This window comes from Esox lucius, chromosome 7, assembly GCF_011004845.1.
Source record: "Esox lucius isolate fEsoLuc1 chromosome 7, fEsoLuc1.pri, whole genome shotgun sequence".
NCBI lineage: Eukaryota > Metazoa > Chordata > Actinopteri > Esociformes > Esocidae > Esox > Esox lucius.
In genome coordinates, this window is record NC_047575.1 from 13,324,672 (window position 1) to 13,346,730 (window position 22,059).

At 42.0% G+C, this 22,059-nt stretch overlaps 1 protein-coding gene across 1 annotated transcript in view; it reads right to left on the minus strand.

Annotated features, from left to right (window-relative positions):
* Window positions 1-585: 585 nt before the first annotated feature.
* Window positions 586-22,059, minus strand: part of pcxa (pyruvate carboxylase a) — an 83,817-nt gene continuing 62,343 nt past the window's right edge. The window contains exons 14-21 of the mRNA XM_010900528.4: window positions 19,815-19,971; window positions 19,052-19,292; window positions 18,676-18,925; window positions 6,318-6,562; window positions 5,290-5,469; window positions 3,060-3,308; window positions 2,833-2,973; window positions 586-2,665 (exon numbers count right to left, since the gene is read on the minus strand). Of these exons, the coding sequence (XP_010898830.1) occupies window positions 2,414-2,665; window positions 2,833-2,973; window positions 3,060-3,308; window positions 5,290-5,469; window positions 6,318-6,562; window positions 18,676-18,925; window positions 19,052-19,292; window positions 19,815-19,971 (1,715 nt within the window). The 3' untranslated portion in view covers window positions 586-2,413. The remainder of the gene's footprint in view (window positions 2,666-2,832; window positions 2,974-3,059; window positions 3,309-5,289; window positions 5,470-6,317; window positions 6,563-18,675; window positions 18,926-19,051; window positions 19,293-19,814; window positions 19,972-22,059) is intronic.

A 22,059-nucleotide genomic window follows, 5' to 3' on the forward strand; every position in this document is an offset into this window, starting at 1 on the left:
ATTTTGAGATTTTACCAAGAAAAATGTACTTGGATATAGTATTAACTTGGATAGATATAAAGTTTCTTGTACACATTTTTTTCTAAAGTCTCTTGTACACATGTACTGCTGTAGCATGGGTTCAAATCCAGCCCACATCACTGAACAAAAAAAACTATTTCCTTACCTTTGAGTACAGAACCTGCCAAACAGTCCTTTTAAAAAAAGTATTTTTTTATTCAGTTAATTTACACTACTGCAGCTGCACCTTATGTCCACCTATTTGTATCCATTAGAGGGCTATTCTATTGGCAACCAATCGATGTGCTTCATCTGGTTTGGTGGATTAAGGCTGTTTCTGTCGGTTTCCATTAGTGTGGGTCTTATCAACCATCTGCCCTTATAACTGAATCTACACATTAGTTACACCTGTTTACTCACAAATTGTCACCGTTATTAAATTGTTTATGTAGAGGCACTTACTGGCATTTCACGCTACAGTACAGTTCTTCAGAAGAACTGAACCTCAAACACAGTCTTTCAATGTGGTACTCAGACACACCGTGGCTGTATTATTTAAACATTCAAATGAAAACTAGCAAAGCATCTCCGTTATGCTCGTTTAATTTCAAAGTTGTCACATTGAAGGAAAAAAAAAAACCTGTTACATTGAATTAGTATTTGCATATCTTAAAACTGATGTTATCAAAATGAACATAGATGAAACTCCAGACAAACCCCATGGAAGGATGAGAACATGTCACATGAATCGCCATCCCCAGCAGAGTTCTGGAGTATAAATGACATTGCTATTCACCATATAAAGCACAATAACATCTCCTATTTGCCTTACAAAACCAGTCACTACACAGGTTAATTACTGTATTACTGGACTTAAGGCCCAACAAGATGAGTCTAAAAAAACATATTACAATAGTTTGATACAACACCGCTTTTGGTAAACACTAAAACAACAGTAGCTCAAGACATTTGTATTTTCATGATATTTTTAAACTCATCACACAGGCATGATTCTTGATTAGTGAAAAACGAATCAATAACATTTTTCCATTTCCCTTTGCACTGCAAATACTCAATCACATTCCAATGCGCAGTGTGCTCAACCATCCACACACCCGCCCCCAGGCCTTAAACAGTCACACGTAGTGGTTACCATGACAGTAGTGATGGAGAAACATTAAACATCTCTTAAGAGAACTCAAGCACTGACTAGCATGTCACGTAAGGTCAAGCCATATACAGCAGTTACATTCAAAAAGAGCCCATCTTTCAATCTTGACAATGGAAAAAAGAATGGCCCCAATTATTTTTCCGTAAAGTTTTTTTCTACAGGGTCAAGGTCCTAAATGTATATAACAATTAATGTTTACAATTGGGGTAAAAAACTAAAATAACATGAAAAGCGAGGGTCAAGAAAGTAAACCTATAAACTAAGGCCCCACAAATGAAGCATATTAAACTCCCTACTCGGAGTCCACTCTGTCTCAGTAAGTACCAAAAGAACTATTAAGACTGGTGATGTAGGATTCCCAAAAATCTTATCAAGTTGTTGAAATACAGACTATATCAGAATCTCAATTGTATTTGCCTTAAATTTAATGTACAACGCAAGGCAGTTGATACAAATATATACCGTATTTTAGACTCAGCGCAGGATATCTATGCACAGGAAATCTACGGTAAAAGCTTGTCTCACTGTCCACGTTGGGATGAATGTGTGAACGTAACGCACTGAGGGATGAACACACGCTGAGAGCAGATGCTTAGAACATCTTTACCCTGTCAACATGGTGATATGCTGGGTAGACAGAAGACGCGTCTGGACAGGAACTCTTGTTAAGCTTCAACACCTGCATTATTACATTGTTAGCTTTCATTATTTAGATTTTTTTAAACATATCAAATTATCGAAAAACCAGATGGGTGATGCGCATACAGTGATGGCCGACTGCGTTCTGTGCAATTTAAAACGTTTAACACTTTACATTGAATACATCAACTGCTTATCAATTGCTTACTACTTATTATAGTCTTCAAAAAAGCATTTGAGAATTACTTTGATTGGTGAACATCAATATTAATAAGAAATCATCAGAATCAAATTGTCTTACAAGTTACGGTTAATAGTTAATGATTGTACTTTTCTTTTTCTAAAGTGACTGTGGATTACTATATATTTATCCCTCAAGTGCAAACAACAGGAAGCTCTCCAGCAAAAACCTGACGTTAGTTCATTATTTGATTACAATCATTTTTCTCTCCCCAGAAATTCCGAAAAATAGATCTATTTCTCCCACTGCCACCCTCTTTTCTACAGGTGGACTGGTAGTTTAGTGTGTTCCGGATAAACAACCTAAGACTGTGCTAAGGGTATGCTCATAGTGAATCGTTTCTACTGGTGCCTTGTTCGGTTCTACTCGGTGATCTCCAGGATCAGGTCGTCTCCCTCCAGGCTGCTGTCGGCGTTGACGTAGACCTTGACCACGGTGCCGGAGAGGGGAGAGTTGACCACCGTCTCCATCTTCATGGCGCTGAGCACACACAGAGGCTGGCCCTTCTCCACCACCTGGCCCTGCTTCACCTTCACCTCCACCACCTTCCCAGGCATGGGCGCTCCCACCTGGCCACGCACGTCTTTCAGAGCCTTCGGGTGGAAGTGCATCTCCTGGAGAGTCGAGGAGCATTTGAGAGGACGGGTTAGAGAGAACCATTGGGTGAGTTTTCAGGAACAGCAGCAGGTTTACAGTGGTGAAGATCTAGCTAAACTGTTGTAAAATAAACTCCAACCTTAATGTGTTATTTGCAAGTGAGCGTTATGAACATGTACTGCACCTTCATGGCCACGGTATCTTTGACCAGGACAGATCGGAGCTGACCATTCAGCTCAAAGAACACCTCCCTCTGGCCGGCCCTGTTCAGATCTCCCAGGGCCAGGGCTTTGATGTGGAGAGTCTTCCCTCGCTCCAGCTCCACCTGACACGGAGCCATACAGGAAGTAGGATCACACATTTATATCCGCTTGAAGAATACTAGGGACCAGTCACATGCGAGACACCTACTTCGAACTCCTCTGCGATCTTGGGTCCATCGAGGAACAGGCGTGTGTTGAGGCAGTCCACTGGGCCAAATTGATGCGTGAACTCCTTGAACTCCTGGAACACCTTGGGATACATGGCTGCTGACATCACATCCTCTGGACTGATGTCATCTCCGTGCGTCTCCCGCAGCTGTTTCTCCAGGGCCTGGAAGTCCATGGCTGGCAGAGAGGCACCCGGGCGGCCTTCCACGCGGGGCATATTCTTCAGGACCTGGGGTGGGCGGAGGGAGGTCAGAGATCAGCGCCTAACAAGCCATTGGGAGCTGGAATGACAGCGCATATCAGTACATATTAATACGTTAAACCGTTTTGACAGATTCTGCGTTTCACATCAAACCAAGCCCTTTAATATGTACCACAGGCTATAAGAAGTGTTTGAACATAACAAGCAAACATGAGTGCAATAATGAACAGAGAATACTGGGCATCTGTGGGAAATGAGAAAGAGCTGCTCCATAATGGCTGTACTATTCCTTTGTTATACATGATGTATGCTAAGCAGATGGCCTATTTATTTTAACTGATGTGCAAAATAAATTAAACCAGTGCCACCCTGCGTCCAATGGAAAATCAAGCAAGCAGGGGAGCTGCATCGTGCACCAGTTGTGAGGCATATATTTGTCCTAGAAAAACAATAGATCTCTGGGAGAAATGCTTCTGGGTAACTGTAGTTTTCTTAGAGGGGAAAGAATGAACATTATCTTGAAATTTCAAAATGAAATTGTCTGCTCTCCAGGGAAAGAAGAGACAAAAACAAGGACATTTCTCAAAATAAGTATTTCTAGGACTGAACAGAATCTTGCAGTTGGTAATAATAATAAAAAAAAAAACAGCAGTTTGAGCTCTATAAAATACCTACTCCATGTAAGATGAGCAAAATATTGTAATGTCAATGGTAAATCCATAGAGTACAAAACCCCAATAATCCTTTAATACTGCCTGTAGGAATATAAGTCCTGATATTATTGTTGGTTGTGAAAAGGCAGATATAAAAGACACATTTTTTACATTCAGAACACACCTATTCAAGGGCAATTTATTGACTACCCAAAGAGCTGCAGCTGACCAATACAAAATGCATTTCTTTCACAGTGGACAGCCGGATGGCTGGACTATAGCTATTAAAATCATTTATAAACGGCTGAATTAAATGTTATATACATTTACTAAATTACACAGAATCCCTGGTGAAGTATGTTTTTAAGAAAAGTTAAACAATTTAACAATACACCATAACTAAACCATAAGCGGGGCTCTCTGGGTGGTAGGCAAACTAATTCATTAAACAAATATCTAAATAAACAGCTAGCTACGCTGTGTTGAATGCCTCTAATAAATCTAAGTTGAAAAATACAGTAAGGTTATTCCACATAAAAGGTTTTACAATTGCGAGTGGTTGTACTGATAAACCAACACTGTAGAATCCTCTAGCTTCATTTAAATCTCCAGTTTAGCAGCATTTTGGCATTCCAGTAAAGGTGTTGATAAACACATTAACTGTATGTCACGACTGATTGATGAAAATAGCCTACACAGCTGCTAACCACAAACATGTTAACATTTACACCAACATCACCTCAGTATCAAAATATCCAGAGCAACACTGAACTGCAAAGGAACAACACAATGTCTCCAACGCATGCAAGCAGCCCTTAGCATGTCTAATCTGGAAAAAGAAATGACAAAAGCAATGGGTGTGTATAGCAGATAATGGGCACCTATTCTGGGGTTGAGAATAGAGGGCTTCAGCCACATTAAGAATGTCCCCGTCCTACCCATTTAACTAAACAGGTAGCATCCACAACTATACAGTGCCAGTCAAAAGTTGACTTGAACGGGTAATTGGGTCCAAACCTTTGACTGGTACTGTGTGTTAAAACAATGTTTCTGTCATACCTTAGGATGCTCTCATTGGGCTTCATAGATTCTTCCTTAATTGGCATTGAGTCTTTTGCCAAATAAACGAAAAGTTGACCATCAGTTACCGCTGACAATACAGTTTTGCCCAGTACCAAAAACATGACACTGACATGGCCATATGTACTGTACCCCAGGAGTGCCAACGGTCCATCTGTTGCTAACCCCGGACCTAGAGCCTTGGGGAAATTACACCTATTGGGAAACCCATGGTGTGTGTGTGTGCGCGCGCGCGCGTGCGTGCGTGCGTGTGTGTGTGTGTGTGTGTGTGTTACCTTGGACCTGAAGGGCTCAGGGAAGCCCCCGTGGGGAATGCCAATGTGGCCCTGCAGGAACTCCACCACAGAGAGGGGGAAGGAGAGCTCGTCAGCCCGCTCCTCCACCTCTGACCTCGTCAGAGAGTTCTGCACCATGAACTGGGCCAGGTCACCCACGATCTTAGAGGAGGGGGTCACCTACAGGTGGTCAGTCAGAGTGGGTGGAGGAGAGGTGGAGAGAGATTAAAGACAGATTCTACAACATTACTTGTGTAACAGCCTGTCAGAGAACACAGTGGCTCACCCCTGTAACTCTCAGACACACTAATTAGAAGTGACCAGAAGTGTGGGGTCACAAGATGACAAATTATTTGCTTTTGCTTTTTTACTGTAAAACTGTGAGAAGACAAGGAAAGTTTAGAATGAGGAAAAGGAGAATATAGATGCCAAATAAAAGTGAAGTAAGCATGTCCACTATTGAACTGAAACCGATGGATTCACTGGCTGTGATATGGACAATATTGGACAGCGATGGAAAAGGAGGAGGAGAACAGAAAGTCAACTATCTGATCATTTCATTAAGCCTTAGGAAATGAAGCCAGCAAGGCGAGACCAAATGCTAGGAGATGCCATTGATTGGAGAGATCAGACAGAAGCGTGGAGAACAGAACAGATAAGCTTTGCTCAAAGCTCCTTGGTTGATCTGACTTTAGGCTGCAGCAAACAAGATTAACGGCTCCACTTTTTAGCAAACTTCTTGTTAAAAAAAAAAAGAAAGAAAAAGTATGAGTAGCAATTCCCTCACACGCAGTTAAGAGAGCGTGAACGAGGATGGTGAGTCCTGAAAAGAGGACGGTAAGTGAAGAAATTGAGTTGGTAGTTCAAAATTACTTTCCTCAATTAGAATAACACATTTAAAAATCTACCTTAAGGGACAGAATTATGAATGGGCAAAGACAAAAGGTGACTCAGGAATCAGTTCCCGGATCACTTCATTTGAATGAGTGGAAACGGCGTTAAGAACGCCAGGTGGCTGGTTGACTCACTTTGATGAGGTCACCCAGCAGCTTGTTGGCCTCGGTGTAGGACTTCTTGACCTCCTTGAACTTGTGTCCCAGGCCCATGCTGTGAGCCTGGAAGTGCAGGTTGGTGTACTGGCCGCCAGGGATCTCGTTCTCGTACACGTCAGCGTTCCCAGACTTCATGGTGGCTGTACAGTCAAAGGGTGCGTAGAGACCACGAGTAACCTCCCAGTACTCACTGTAGTCATACACGTTGTCCAGGGAGATGCCTGTCAGAAAGAACAACGCAGAGAACCAGGCCCCTTTTCAGATTTGCACAACACCAAGATAATACAACGAAATACTGTACTTAAGTATTTACCATTTTGACACCACAAAATATTTCTTTAAAATAATTAAAGTGTTTCTTGTGCATGTATTCACACTCCTCAATAATTCTCTAGGTTTTACTGAATTACAATTGGTACATTCAAACTTTGTTCGGTTTTAGATGTATTTATAAAACACTAACACTCAAAACTAATCAATGTACGGTCACATTAGTTATGTTGAAAAATTAGTAATGAAATATGTTGCTTCAACCCTTATGCTGTGGAAGCTCCCAGTTCACTCAGACAAAATAAAGTGCCCTAATATAAGGACAGTTACATTAACATTGGCCTCCACCTGCACAATTACTGGATAAAACAAACACCTGAAGGATCACTGGTAAAACTTTAAATAAAGTAAAATGAACATCAGAGCATTCTACAAACATTAAAAAAAATTGTAATACAATAGGAAAAGGGTAATAAAGAAGAGAGACTTTGGATATCTGAGTGAGAAAAGGTGGCCCCTCAAAACCCAGCAGTCAAACAAGGAGACTTGAGAAGACAGGGATGGAAACAATCACTTTAAAAGGCGCTACAGAGTTCAACCATATCAAGCAGGGATTGGGCAACTTGTTAAAATTGACGATAGAGTGGATGGAGCAAATTATGGGGAAATACTGTAAGAGAACCTGCTTCAGTCCACCTACAAAATGAAGCTTGGGAGGAAATTCAGCACGACCGTAATAAGTACAAGGCCAAAGCATTCAAGTGGCTCAAGAACAAAAAGGTGAATGGCCATTAAGAAGCACTGCTATCAATCCCATTGAAAACCTATGACGTTAATGTTTGAAAATTGCATTCCACAAGCATCTTCCAACCAACCTCAACAACCTGGAGCCAATTTGTCAAGAAGAATGGGTCAAAATCACTTCAACGCTGTATGCAAATCTGGTATTTACTTGTCAAAGAACTGTTAATGGCCCTACCAAATATTAGTGTGGGGTAGAATACTTATGGAAGCCATTTCAGTTCCACATTTTTCTTACAATTATTTCCCAACATAAAACAAATGTTGCCTGTAAATTGTATATAGTAAAAATAAAATGGATCAACAATCCAAAATGTTTCATGTGCAGGATACAATAGAAGTTAATATCTTAAATTAACAATTTCATGCATTAGTACCATTGTTGGCATGAAGAATGAATATAAACATCTCTGTATAACAAATCTAAAAGCATTTCCACATTAATCTGTTTGAGATTAAGCAGTTACTAGGCTACTATGCAATGATGTTCATTGTTATACAATGCTACTAAGCTATAAAGTTCAGCACATTATGCCGACCGATTGAGTGGATTCAAACTCACACAGAAAATCTAAGTAAAGAACTGAAATCACAGGCTGTCCCAACTTGAGTTTCACCACGGCAACTCAATGTGATTCAGTAGAGTGTATGGCCCCTACGTGCCTGTATGCACTCCCATAACGTCAGGGCATGCTCCTGATGAGACAGCAGATGGTGCCCTGCGTGATCCCCTCCCAGACCTGGATCAGGGCATCAGTGAGCTCCTGGACAGTCTGTGGTGGCGTCGGATGCACCAATACGTAACGTCCCAGAGCTTATCAATTATTCAGGTCTGGGGAAGGTGAGGGCCAGTCAATGGTTTCAATGCCTTCGTCATCCAGGAACTGCCTACACACTCTGGCCACATGAGGACAGGCATTGTCCAGCACCAAGAGGAACCCAGGGCCCACAGCACCAGCGTAAGGTCTGACGATGGGTCTGAGGATTTCATCCCGGTACCAAACAGCACTCAGGGCACCGTTGGCTAGCACATGGAGGTCTGTGCAACCCTCAAACGATATGCCTCCCCAGACCATCACTGACCCACCACCAAATCGGTCATGTTGGATGATGTTACAGGCAGCATAACGTTCACCACGGCATCTCCAGACTCTTTCACGTCTGTCACATGTGCTCAGTGTGAACCTGCTCTCATCTGTGAAGAGAATGGGGCGCCCATGGCGGACCTGCCAATTCTGCTAACCTCTGGCAAATGCCAATCGAGCTGCATGGTGCTGGGCTGTGAGCACAGGTCCCACTAGAGGACGTTGGGCCCTCATGCAACACCCTCATGGATTCGGTTTCTGACAGGAGGTCATTTAGTAGGGCTCTGGCAGTGCTCCTCCTGTTGGTCTTCGCACAAAGGAGCAGATACCGGTCCTGCCGCTGGGTTGATGTCCTTCTACGGCCCTGTCCAGCTCTTCTCGTGAAACGTTCTGTCTCCTGGGGTCTCCTCTATGCTCGAGACTGTACTGGGAGACACAGCAAACCTTCTTGCAATAGCACGTATGGATGTGCCATCCTGGAGGAGCTGGACTACCTGTGCAACCTGAATGGGCTGCAGGTATTGACAAAGACACTAGCAAAATGCTAAACTAGACAGGAATCAGTCAGGAAGGACAAGGAGAGAGCACCTGTCTGTGGCCACCACCTGCAAAGCCAGTCCCTTCTTCCGGGTTGTCTTGATGTTACCTTCCGGGTTGTCTTGATGTTACCTTCCGGGTTGTCACTTTCCAAAACAGGTGACATTGATTCAGAATCACTTATGCTTCCCAACTGGACAGACTGATATCCCTGAAGATTAACTGACCTGGTGTTATACTGTGATGATCACATGCTCCCTTAATTTGTTTGAGCAGTTTACATGAAACGGAGATCAGCAGTTAGGATAGTATTGGGGTAAAACAGCAAAAGATGGAGACAACATGTTTACTTATGCCTTGTTTTGGTAGTCAGATTTTGGTGTCAAACTGAAATTGCGCATATATATATATATATATATATAGATACATACATAGATATACACACACACAATTTAGGGAACGCACTCATCTTCGAGATTATGGGCATTGAAAGTCAGACAATTAGTTCACCTTTTTCTCAAGATGTTCTGTTACAAAAACTAACAATTGGATCTAACATTTTAAGCAACAATCTAATAAATCGAGTTACTTGTGATCAAGAGTAAATTGCGTTTAATTATCAACCAACATTTGATAATAGGTGCTTACCATTTGCCATTATAAAAGTAAATAGTGGGGGTGTCACGACAACTACCCACTGGCTAAAGTTGTTGTTTGAATCTAGTGATGTGGGAGGCAAGCCAGAGAATACATTAACACTTATCAGCATAGTGCTCATCACTTACACAGTCACTGGTTTCCAAAACAGGAACATCAGTCAATCAATTCACCCAATTTGCTGCCAATACACTGAATGCTCATTTAACCCTGGTTCCCTATTAAATTGCCTGTGCTGTAATTGCAATTAGCTCCATTCTTCAAATCCCAACACGCATGTCAAAACACTGACAGACTGGGCAGGACAGCGATGGGGACAGACATGGACACAGACAGACACACAAAGGCAGATGGCGACGGTAACAGTAACTGATATGACACAGACAGATGAGGTTGGGGGGGGGAAGACCGACTGACAGGGTGGGTCACAGACAGACAGAGATAGACAGAGAGACAGCCACAAAGGCCAAATTCTTCCCATCCTATTAATCCAAGACCACAGCTTGGATTTCAGCATCAATCTGAAGCCTCCCACTGCCTAATCCATATAAATCTGCACACATCCATCGGCATGAGAGAAGGCAACTGAAAAGGCCAGCGAGAGAACGACAGAAAATGAGCATGCCGTTGTGACACAGCCTGTCTCCCAGGACGAGCACTGGCTTCAACGTGATTCATAAAACATCTGGAGAAGGAGCGCGCTCCACCGGAGGGACGCTCCTCATGCAGAGACCAACCACAGACGAAAAGCTCAGAAGTAACGTAAGAGCAAAAGCTGGTGGATGAGAAGAGGGGATACAAGGGAAAAAGGACCGGTGAAAGGAACCAAGACGATGTTAGCAACCTGAGGACATGATTCAGTAACATACCAATAAATAAACTACGTCACCAAGAATAACACAGTCGCAGACCAGGGAGTACGCGTGGACATGAAGAACGACTAATTGGATCGGTCCAATCATCCTGTCTCATTCACGTTACCAAACCAGGATGATGTTCTCAGCGCTTGTCTGGGCATAAAATGAGTGCAGGAACTGCCAAATCGCACATTACAATGTTTATCACAACAGTTAATGCCACAAACCTCAAATGTTGCAGAGCAGCACTCGATAACCATTTGAAAGACTGATCAAAAACTACAAAAAGAGTTTGGTTGGAGTCAGTGCATCGAAGTGTGTAATAAGCAGTTTGCTGTCAACGCAGTTGTAGACTTTTCTCCCCGCAAGCCCCAAGGGCCTTTGACATCTCCTGATTCAGGCTGAAACCTAGAGACTCCTGAAACGCACCCCTTCAGCCCATTCTGCTCAAAGCAATAAGCTCTCAACATAGACCTCAAAGTCTGATGAAATCTCAAGAGCACCTTGAGACTGGGTGATATTCACTAGAGGTTAAATGCATGACACCAAACTGCAGTAGCACTTGTTGGAAGATCTTTGACATTAAATTAGAACCCCTGCCCGATTGTACTATTACAACCATGATGGTCAAAATGTCAAAAAGAACTTCAAAAGAGACTTAACAACTCTAGGAGTGGTGATTTGTCAGTGGGACGGCCTCAGGGGAAAAGACTTGCCATACGGTCAAGAGAAATTGACCATCACTCTGCTTAAGGCGAAGGACTAGAATACACCAGAGCCCAGCCAAACGTTTAGTGAAAAGGCTGCAAAGATGCAACACACCCAGCAAAAGTGACAGGACTTCCAGTTAGCTATCCTGTTTCAATCCAGCCCAGACGTTATGCAAGATACCCAAATGACAAGCAACAACACCACAGATAACTGCTAGCTCTTGCACCTGGAATGACAATCTTAGTTACACCGGGCCGTCCTCTTATTGCAGAGGACCTACAAACACACTCCTTCGGGAATTTCCAAGGAACATTCAACATGAGTCTTCCAGGGGTCCATTGGTGTTAGTCACTGCTTCACGATATAAATGCGTCACAGCGGCAAGGGCTTTGCCTTCCAGGTCGTGGCATACCGACTATGACCGGAAGGCTAAATAGGCACAGTGCTGGAGGGAGGACGGGTGGGTACTCGGATGGGTCTGCCTAGTCACACTGCTCTTTTATTCTTTTACCCTGTTTTTTTCTGCCCAATTTCATGATATCCAATTTGTGATTAAGGCCCAGCTTTATCACAGCAACACCCAGTTGACTCAGGACAGAGAATGTCAAGATGTATCTTCCAAAGCTCGTCCAACGCCATTCAGGTTCTTATGCTGGTCACTCAACCAGAAAGTCTAAATTGGAATCTTGACGTGCCAGAACGGCACACATTGTCATCAATTAGTTCACAGGAATTGCTGTAGTCGATGCAAGCCAACCATATTAGATAAGTAACCCCTCCCATCTCAGGACAGCACTGATGACCAATAACACTACCTTCCATGGGACCCCTGCAGTAATCCCCAAGCAAAATTCTAGCCAAGGGTGACTCCGAAAGAGCTATTATTTACTAGAGCCAGGATGGAAGAAACTGTCCATATGTCAACTACTACCCAGGTGCTCCACAAGCTGGGTGATATGGAAGACTGCCTCAGTGCAAAACCTTTCTAAAAATCCATCACATCCTGTTTGGATTTCACCATAAGGCATGTCAAAAACACGGTGGAAAAAAAGGTTGGGAAAAGGGAAAATGATTATATTAGCAGAAATGAAAAACCTTGATACACAAAGCTAACATTATTGTTCATCTCCAGAGGACACCATCCCCATAGCAAAGCATGGTGGAGGCAGAACCTGTCAAGCCAGTATGTACTTCTTGTGCCATATATAGGGGGAAAATGTAGTGTTGTCCTTTCTAAAAAGAGAAAACAGTATGTACACAAACGCCCTAGAAACTGAGCGTTAGACCTGTAGAGTCTTGTGTATAACCAAAATGTATGACGAAGAATTCAGCTGCAAAATGTGTAAAGTTAAACTCCATTACAAAGTCGCATGACTTAGACATGAGCAACTTTTTTTTCCTTCACAACCGATATGACAGAGGATGAAGAGGGATAGGCATGGTAGGTTCAATCCAGAAGTTTGCCATTGTCTGCTTTTTTAGAGAGCTTGTTATAGTTAATCAACATAAGCAGCAGCAATCTGGTGGTCTACTTGTGGGCGCAGTTTGTTTGCAGCTGAGCAGCACCTGTTAGCTATGTTACTAATGACAGAAAAAAAGGCTTTGCTGTCCCAAAACTAAAATGTTCAGATTTATTTAGACTGCCATAGGTAGGCCTACATGCAGCTAGTACTCTTAAATTTGGATACCAGAATTTTGGCCTCCATGGCATTGAGGTAATGCTTTGTCTTTTAGAAAAAAATAAGTTGTCTTTTATAATAATATTTAACATTTATAAAGTTCCAGAAGAATGTAAATTACAAATGTACATTAAAGAAAAATAAGTGACGGATGGGTGCTATTTTTTTTATGTCAAATAAGGTTATTCAAATTATTAAACGTACATTTCTACAATAGCACCACCACTCTTCAGAAACACAAACCCATCTGAGATAAGGTTTAAACCAGTCCCAACTAGTGACATAAATGGCTGGAATGTTCCAATAAGAATGAACTTTTCCTCATTTTTCTGTTTTAACTTTGGACACAAACAATATGGTGTTTCTCACAATATTAATGACAAATGGGTAAACACCAGTTCTGTTCATCTCTGTTTTTGGGCACTGAGGAATAAGACAAAATGCTTGTTTGGGGAGATTATTTCTCTGGAGTGATTCTTCTGTAGGTTTTTGTGCTTGTAGCATTTTTGTGAATTTTATGTATCAAAACAAACATCTGCAAGACTTGCAACTTGGTAGAAAAAGAGACCTTAGTGCTCACTAACGTAGGTACCAACCCTTACATGACACCAGTCTTTGAACAGGAATGTCTTTAAAATGGCAATATGGAGCTGCTACATACATTCTAGGAACTATAATTAAATGATATATATATATATACACATATATATAAAATTCTGTGGATGCATAACAAATGCCTTCCAAGCATACTATTTTTGTACTTAGACTAATATATTACACCATAGTAAGCTAATATAATATAGCTAATGGTCAGTCATTGCAACCATAATGGTATATTTCAGAGTGGTTTCCTCAGCATTTCACAGAAAAAGGGCATTATGGGTTGTTATTTTTTCAACTACTCATTACAACTTTAAATGGTTCAAGCTCCTTGACCTCTTGAGAACCACAGTACAGATTGGAAAGACATGCATGAGACCAACTCGTAATCCGAAGGAAGGCTTTAGTGGTTTCATATTCTGAACGCTGAACACAGGAAAGCAGTGTGCTGTGAGCTTTCTGCAGAAGAACAGGAGCAGTGAGCTGAAGCAGTGACCAGATTTTTGGAGGCCATGAGCAATTATCATATTCCATGCAGCCATTTGAGGGACGTACAAATCGTGTTCGTTAAATGCTGGTAGAAGCCTTCAAAAATCAAACACTGTTGATTGACTCGGACTTGATTCAAACCGCTTAAAACACTCTTAATTGAATGTGATGCTCACATTAGTGCTCTTTAGCTGGACATTGTTTATTTGCCTGTGATCAAACTCTAACCTTTGTTACCCCTTTCTCATTTGTTTCTCCTGTTCTGCCCTCTGCTCAAATTCTTGGTCAACACATCCTCATTCCATAGTGCTCCTGCTATGCTTTTAACACTGAGCGTCACATCTAAGCAACCTTTTCATCTGACACTCTGACTGGTAGGATCTCCTCTTCCACCAAAGCAGCACTGAGTAGTTCTGACTACTGCTTTTAGCTCAGATGTTACACTGACGTCACGCTCTGCAATGATGATCAGATTGGCCATATTACATTCATCTTGTTTTTCCCAAGAAGGGTTTTCCACAAACACTTACAACTTCCATAGCTTTTTTTTCTCCAAGCTACTCGAACAACAGCTCAATAGGGTTGAGATCCAGTAACTGTACTGGCCACTCCATTATAGACAGGATACCAGCAGACGGCTTCTTCCCTAAATAGTTCTTGCATAGTTTGGAGCTGTGCTTTGGGCCACTGTCCAGTAGTAGGTGGAAATTGGCTCCAATCAAGCGCCCTCCACAGGGTATGGCATGGCGTTGCAAAACTGAGTGATTGCCTACCTTCTTCAAGACCCCTTGTACCCTGTACAAATCTCCCACTTTAACACCACCAAAGCAGGCCATCACATTGTCTCCACCATGCATGACAGATAGCATCAAGCACTCTTCTGGCAGCTTTTTATTTGGTCTTCAACTCACAAATGTTCTTTGTGATCTGAACAACCAGAACTTCGCTTTGTCTTGCCATTTCCCTCTGTCCAATGTCTGTGTACTTTTGCCCATCTTAATCTTTTCTTTTTATTAGCCAGTCTGAGGTATAGCTTTTTCTTTGAAACTCTATCTAGAAGGCGAGCATCCCAGAGCCTCATCCATGTTGAGACTGGCGTTTTGCATAAACCTTTTAATGAAGCTGCCAGTTGAGGACCTGTAAGGCGTCTGTTTCTCAAACTAGACACTAATGTATTTGTCCTCATGCTGAGTTGTGCACTGGGGCCTTCCAGTCTTTCTATTCTGGGTAGAACCAGTTTGCGCTGTTTGGTGAAGGGGGTAGTACACAGCATTGTACGACATCTTCAGTTTCTTCTCAATTTCTCACATGGAATAGCTTTAATTTCTCAGAACAAGAATAGACTGACTCCTTTTATTTTGTTTCAGCCTGTGATCAAACTAGCAATGTCATGAGAACCGATAATCCAGTACCAAGTTGATGCCAAAACTCTGAAAACAAGACAGTACTTGTTTTTTACAGTACCGTAGGTACCAGGGATCCAAAACATGACAGATGACAGCATGTCATCAAAATATATAGAAATATTTCCGGACTAATGGTCTGTCACCATGTCAGTAAATGTTATCTACTGCTTGCACTCTGCCTAGAGGTGTGTGTGTAGCCTCTGCTATTTTCTTAAGTACATGGGATTTATTGTTTTATTTTTCTACCATGGTATTGAATTAGGTATCGGGAATCGTGGAATTTCACTGGTATTGACTACCAAATTTCTGGTATTGTGACATCCCTAAAACAGAGAATTGCTGATGCTCCAGATACTCAAATAGTCTAAAGGAGACCAGTTTAATTGCATCTTTAATCAGCAGTTTTTAGCTGTTTTAACATAATTGCAAAAGGGTTTTGTATTGATTTATTAGCCTTTTAAAATGAAAACCATGGATGAGCAAACAATGTGCAATTGGAACACAGGACTGATGGTTGCAGATAATGGTAATGCTTATGTTGATATTCGATAAAAAAATCAGCCTTTTCCAGCTACAGTAGTAATTTAAAACATTAACTATGTCTTTCATATTCATTTTTATTTTAACCAAATTGCTTTCCTTTTTGAAAACAAGGAACCCAAACTTCATAAGAACATCCATCATATGTATGGGAAACAATATCCTGGCTGAGTCCACATTTTGTTAAGGGAGTTAACTCTAACCAGAACGTGTTTATTGAAAGACACCCACATAAATGGCAACCTAATCAGGTACAGGAAAACAAAAATAGCACCCAAAGCAACTTAGTGGAGAAAATCAAAAGGATAAAAACATGTTTCAGACTTGTATAATCTCAGTGAGAGAAACAACTGAAAGTGCTGCTCTCTCAGTCTGTCATCCCTAAAGCAGTGTGCCAGCAGCTCTTAAATACAGGCTGTCCCAGCCCAGGTGAAAGACATCAGGCTAACAAGGTGAAAGACATGCTGACCAATGAGAGAACTACAAGCAGCGCCAATCCTAATGAGGTCCCCTGAATCAAAAACAAGCCTGATATTGCCTGTAACAAGGCAATTACTTCACACAGGAACATTTGTTGTTCTTTTATTAGATTTTGGTTGGAGATCAAATTACTTTCAGTGTCAAAAAATTTGCAAAAACAGAAAATCAGAGAGAGGGCATGTACTTTTCCACTGCACTGCTCTAAACTAAAGCACAGCATCTACTCCATGAGAAAGGCAGCATAAAGCTGAAGCCCGATTCTCCCATGGAATAAAATCAACATCGAAACTAGCATGTCTCTCAGAATGTGTGCATTCTGATGTGTTTAAAAGTGCTCAGTGAGGGAGTACAATCATGCAGAGTCAAACAGGAAGTCTTCTGGTTTCTTTTTGTCCTTGAACAGTAATTACCCGAATGAGGGAATGTGGCGACCATAGAGGAACGTTTTGAAACGGAAAATTGGAAGTAGCAAAAGATGGTACATTGCACCTCTAGGCTGTCTCTACTGTCAATGACTTGCATCCAACAAAATAATCTAATTTGGAAAACCACCCAATTTCACACCATACATTGTCTTCTATTTCAAGACAGGTCTTGCAGAGTCCTGCCCCATTTAATTTTGTAAAGAGAATCCATCCTTTAATAAAAACAAAAAGTAGATTAGAAAGAAAAAAAAATGAACAACTGTGACACGGCTGTAAAGTGCTGACTTGTGCTCTGGCAGTTGTATTCCCCCATAGTAAGCCAGTAGATGGGTCAAGTAAATCAGAGCCACGACTGCCTCCACACCTCATTACTAATATATTAGAGTCTCATATTCAGAAATGCTGTTCAATCCCAAACAAAAATCAACTATATTCTTTTGTCTTCCACCACCTCATTTAGGTGGCCTCCGAAAAGACTGTAATTAAAGGCTTATGAAAAAGCTAGTCACTGCCTGATTCATTGTATACAACAATGGTTCCCATAGTACGCCTGTTGTAGAAGGAATTAGATGTTCATCAAATACGAGAATATTTCACAGGGTTTTCCATTAAATGTTTGGCTCTTTGTTCATCTATCCAAAATGAAAGAAAACCCTTCAACCTTGTCCTCCATCTTTCATGAATCAAAGGACACAGTAACTGTCAGTGGTAACAGTGGCCTGCTGCTGAATCATTCCCTCCAAAATAACACCGCAACACAGAACCAATGATCTGGCCTCACGGCCGTTCCCCTGGCAACAAGATGGCAGACTGCAACTGGCTGGCCTTGTTTCTGACCACATTCCTGTTCCCACGCAGAGACTGAACCTTAAGGATCCTCACTAGACAGGTCATTACAGGCCCGGGTTAAGATTTGTCTGCCGCAGTAATGTCTCAATTAACAGAAGGTCACCGGGGGTGGTTTGTGCACTGTGAAATGATGGCTGTGTGGTGACCTTCTGCGCACCCTCTCTCTCTGCCAGATTCGCTCTTCCACTTGCTGGCCCTTTCTACAACAAACATCATGCTTCATTTGCCCCTTCTTACATTACTGTCTAGATAAATACAAAATCAACTCCCACGTGAACCATATTCTCTAGGTTATGTTCATTAATGGTGCAAGTCTTCCCCTTTCAACGACTCAGGTGAGGGGGTTAAGTAGAGTGAAGCATAATTAAGTTGCCTGTAGATGTTTCAGTCCGCAAAAATATTTGAAGTGTTACTCAGAGCATCTAGACGGTAACCTTAGTCACAAACTGATCCTCATAAAGAAAAAGAAAATGTCCAGTTATGGATGTCACTCACATTAAGTCGGTAAACAAATGAATTAACTACCATTTTCTACAGCCACATCCTGTAAAGCTTAAGTCAGAAGCATAATATTGGCTCTCACAGATGTGTTTCCTTGCCATTGTGGACTATTGCATGCTTTCATGGGGCTTAAGGTCTCAGCCTTTTACCTTCTGAAATGCTCCAAAACACCAATAAAGAATGAATCGAAAAGCCATCAGTGGTTCACTGCAACCAACCATGTGTATGTTCACACACACACACACACACACACACACACACACACTTTTGAAAACCCTCTTCCAGAGCGACTTACAGGAACAATTGGGGTTAAGCCTAACTCAAAGACAGATTTAGTATTCCCTTTTCTTCTTTGGGATTGAAACCAGTGACCTGCAGTCTATTTGTTTATTGGCTGGCTGTAGAAGCGCAGTGTTCTACAGCACTCCCTATTGGCGAGCAGCTCACCTGTGTTGTATTTGGTTCCCTTGGTGCAGGCCACGATGGCACCCATGCTGGGCTGCGATGTCATCCCAGCCATGGAGTCCACAGCCACATCCACGATGTCAGCGCCGGCCTCGGCACACGCCAGCATGGCAGCCACGCCGGCACCTGCCGTGTCGTGGGTGTGGACATGGATGGGCATGTCTGGGAAACGGTCCCTCAGAGCTCCGATCAACATGCGGCTGGAATCGGGCTTCAGCAGGCCTGCCATGTCCTGGATGAGAGAACAGCAGAACATGACACTTCCACCCCGGTAAGCTATGCCCCCAGTTACTGAATGTTGTCTTTGTAAATAATTCAACGTAAATAGAGTGACAACGCAGGCTCAGAGCCACTCTACCTTGATGTTCAGTATGTGCGTCCCGGCCTTGACCAGCTCATCTGCCAGCTTAAGGTAGTACTCCAGGGAGTACTTCTGCCTCATGGGGTCAGACACGTCTCCTGTGTAGGAGATGGAGGCCTCCACCACACCCCCGGCGGCCCCGGCAGCTTCCATACCCAGCATCAGGTTGGGCAGGTAGTTGAGAGAGTCGAAGACACGGAAGATATCCATGCCGTTCTCCTTAGCCACCTCACAGAACCTAGTCAGAATAGGTTTCAAGACGGATAAGTGTCAGATAGTGAAGGCCATTCGAGGCTTCATTATCGTTCTTCTAGCAGCAGGATATTATGCTAGCAGCGCTAACTCCGACTTTCTTTTTCAAAATAAAAGCCATCATTGGAATATCTAAGGCAATATAGTTAATCTAGTTGGTACATTGTATGTTTAATGTCTGTTCCAGTGTTGTTCTTGTTCTTTTTTACAGACTAGATTGTTAACAATTAGGCCTTGTAAATATCAATGATGGCTTTTATTTTGTAAAAGAAAATCTGAGTGCTGCAAGCATAATATCCAGCTGCTTAAATACCGCTAATAAAGCCTCAGTATTGTCAGCTACAAATAAAGAGCAATTGGTTCAAGGGTGACGCCACACAGACCATAAACATCTTAAGCGGCAAGGACTTGGAAAGGGCATTGGGGTTAAGTTTGTTCTAGTGTACTGTAGTGTGTTTGTGGGCTTGAACAGGGATTTGAGGGTGGGGTCTGAGACCGAGGTACTGACTTGAACACAGCGTTGTCGGGGTAGTTGGTGTAACCCACAGCGTTGGCGCCTCTCAGCAGCATCTGGAAGGGCACGTTGGGCACCAGGGCTCTCAGCTCCTGCAGCCGCTTCCACGGACACTCACACAGGAACCGCATGGCCACGTCAAAGGTGGCACCTGCAGAGAAGAACCGTTGGTACCGGTCACAGTGGGGGACCTGGTCGTTGACCCAAGTCTTCCCAATGCAGCACCTGGACTCTCAGTTTTTACTAAATGGCTCATTTGACAAACAATTGATGGACTGAGTCAGGGTCTCAACTTACAGCTGAGCATTGGTATAGCAGAATACACAAGGTGAAAGGTGGCTGCGCATGAGCAGTTTCTCATTATGCCAGTCGTTTTGATAATTTGTTTTGCCCATAATAACGGGAAATACATTCAAAACCACAAATATTTCACTTTAACCAACAGAACAAGGAATTGTAGGACATCTGCTGTAAAACTGCAAACCATTCGCTTAGCCCAATGGGTTCATGGGTAACATTGCATGAAATTAGTTATGTATATTACCATGGCAAAATGTATGGAATTAAAGCCAAACGATTGCAACTATCAGAATGTATGTGATACCATTGAGTTCGGATTCTGCAGCCCACTCCCCCAAAGTTTCCCATTCCGGTTTAAGACAGGAAATTGACAGAATCCCTAAACAGATTGACTCTCTCCTAGTCATGCAGAGACAGATTACCTCCCTAGCCAGTTTTCAATAGCCACAAAATCAAAATGTTCTTTGGACGGCGTAATAATAGATTAGCTTCTTCAAGTACTAAGACGATCTATTGCAGCTTTCCAAACAGAAAACTGATTTCATGTCACCTCATTACAATCCTCTGTAGGGTTCCCAACAACTAGATGTTCCTGTTTTCAGGGGAAAATGGAGAAAGGGCTCGCTTTGTTAACCAGGCAACCGTTCATTTCGACTCCTCTGCCACTCGGACTAGAGTGGTTCCATGACAGCGAAGGGTCTTTCTATAAACTAGAGTACCAGTGAGCACTAACAGTTTAGAGTTATGAGAAACATGCTGAAACATGCTGAAACTCCCAGGAGACTTTCAGGGAACCATTGTCAAGCTGCCTGGAAGTTTATTTCATCTTCATCCCTTTTACATAATTTGGACCCATATAAAATAGGGAAAATAATGACAAAACACTACATTATTTTATGGGGACAGAAGCTGTTGAGGAAAACACTAAAACACTTTACTAAAATAAAATGAAAAATACTTTACTCATTCGGTTACTCCTATAGCCTTATATGGATTCCAGCCAAAGCCAAATAAGAAGTCTTCTACTAGAGTTGTATGCAATAACCTGGGGATATGGTTAGTTATGAGGTTACACCAGCACCATACATCAGCAGATTAAGGAAAGGATTTTGTTTAAATTAAAGTTGATTGAGAGATGGCTCATATGATGCTGCATGCAATTCAATATCAAGAAAGCACATTGAGCTTTCGGATGGACTGACAGCGGATGTGTCCTTAAGTGGGGGGTTTAAATAAAAATAAAATAGAAAGACAGTCATATCACAAAAAAATTTAGTTATTTTCTCAGTTTAAGTATGGTAACCTGTTCCCAGGTATTTCTACTAATCAAACGAGGTGTTATGTAATAAAATAAGATCAAAAAAGCTAGATAAGAAATTAAGAGAGTTTAAGTATAGAAACTGCTTCCAAAATATTTCAACAAGAAAAAGGCATTGTGATTGCGGTTTAATGTAATCAAGGTATGAAATCAGTCATTTTCAATCTTTTCAGAGGGATCAGTTGTGGTCAATCTGCAGTGGACAAATTACTTTTTATAATTATGTTCTGGCCCCCTGACCATTCATACTAACAAATTAGTCTGCGACCGAATCTGCAAAATTACTAAAAGGTAATTATATTCTAGCTAACTGGCTAACCATTTGAAATCTTTTCAAATTATGTCATACAGAATATGAGTTCCTATGAAAGGAATTGAAATGTATACAAGACCATTATGAAATGATCACCCATACTGGCTGATTTATTTATAGAAAGAGACCCTCCTCAGACAGTTCTCTTCTCGTAAAGACCATGAAGGTGAGACACCTCTCAGGGATTTCTTTACAGACCTGCTATGTTAAGTTACTACAGATGAAACGCAGCCCTCCTCCGAGATTTTAATTAGAACTGCACCAACAGTCAGCCTGTGTCAACTTCAACAGTGGCCCTCTTTCTTCAG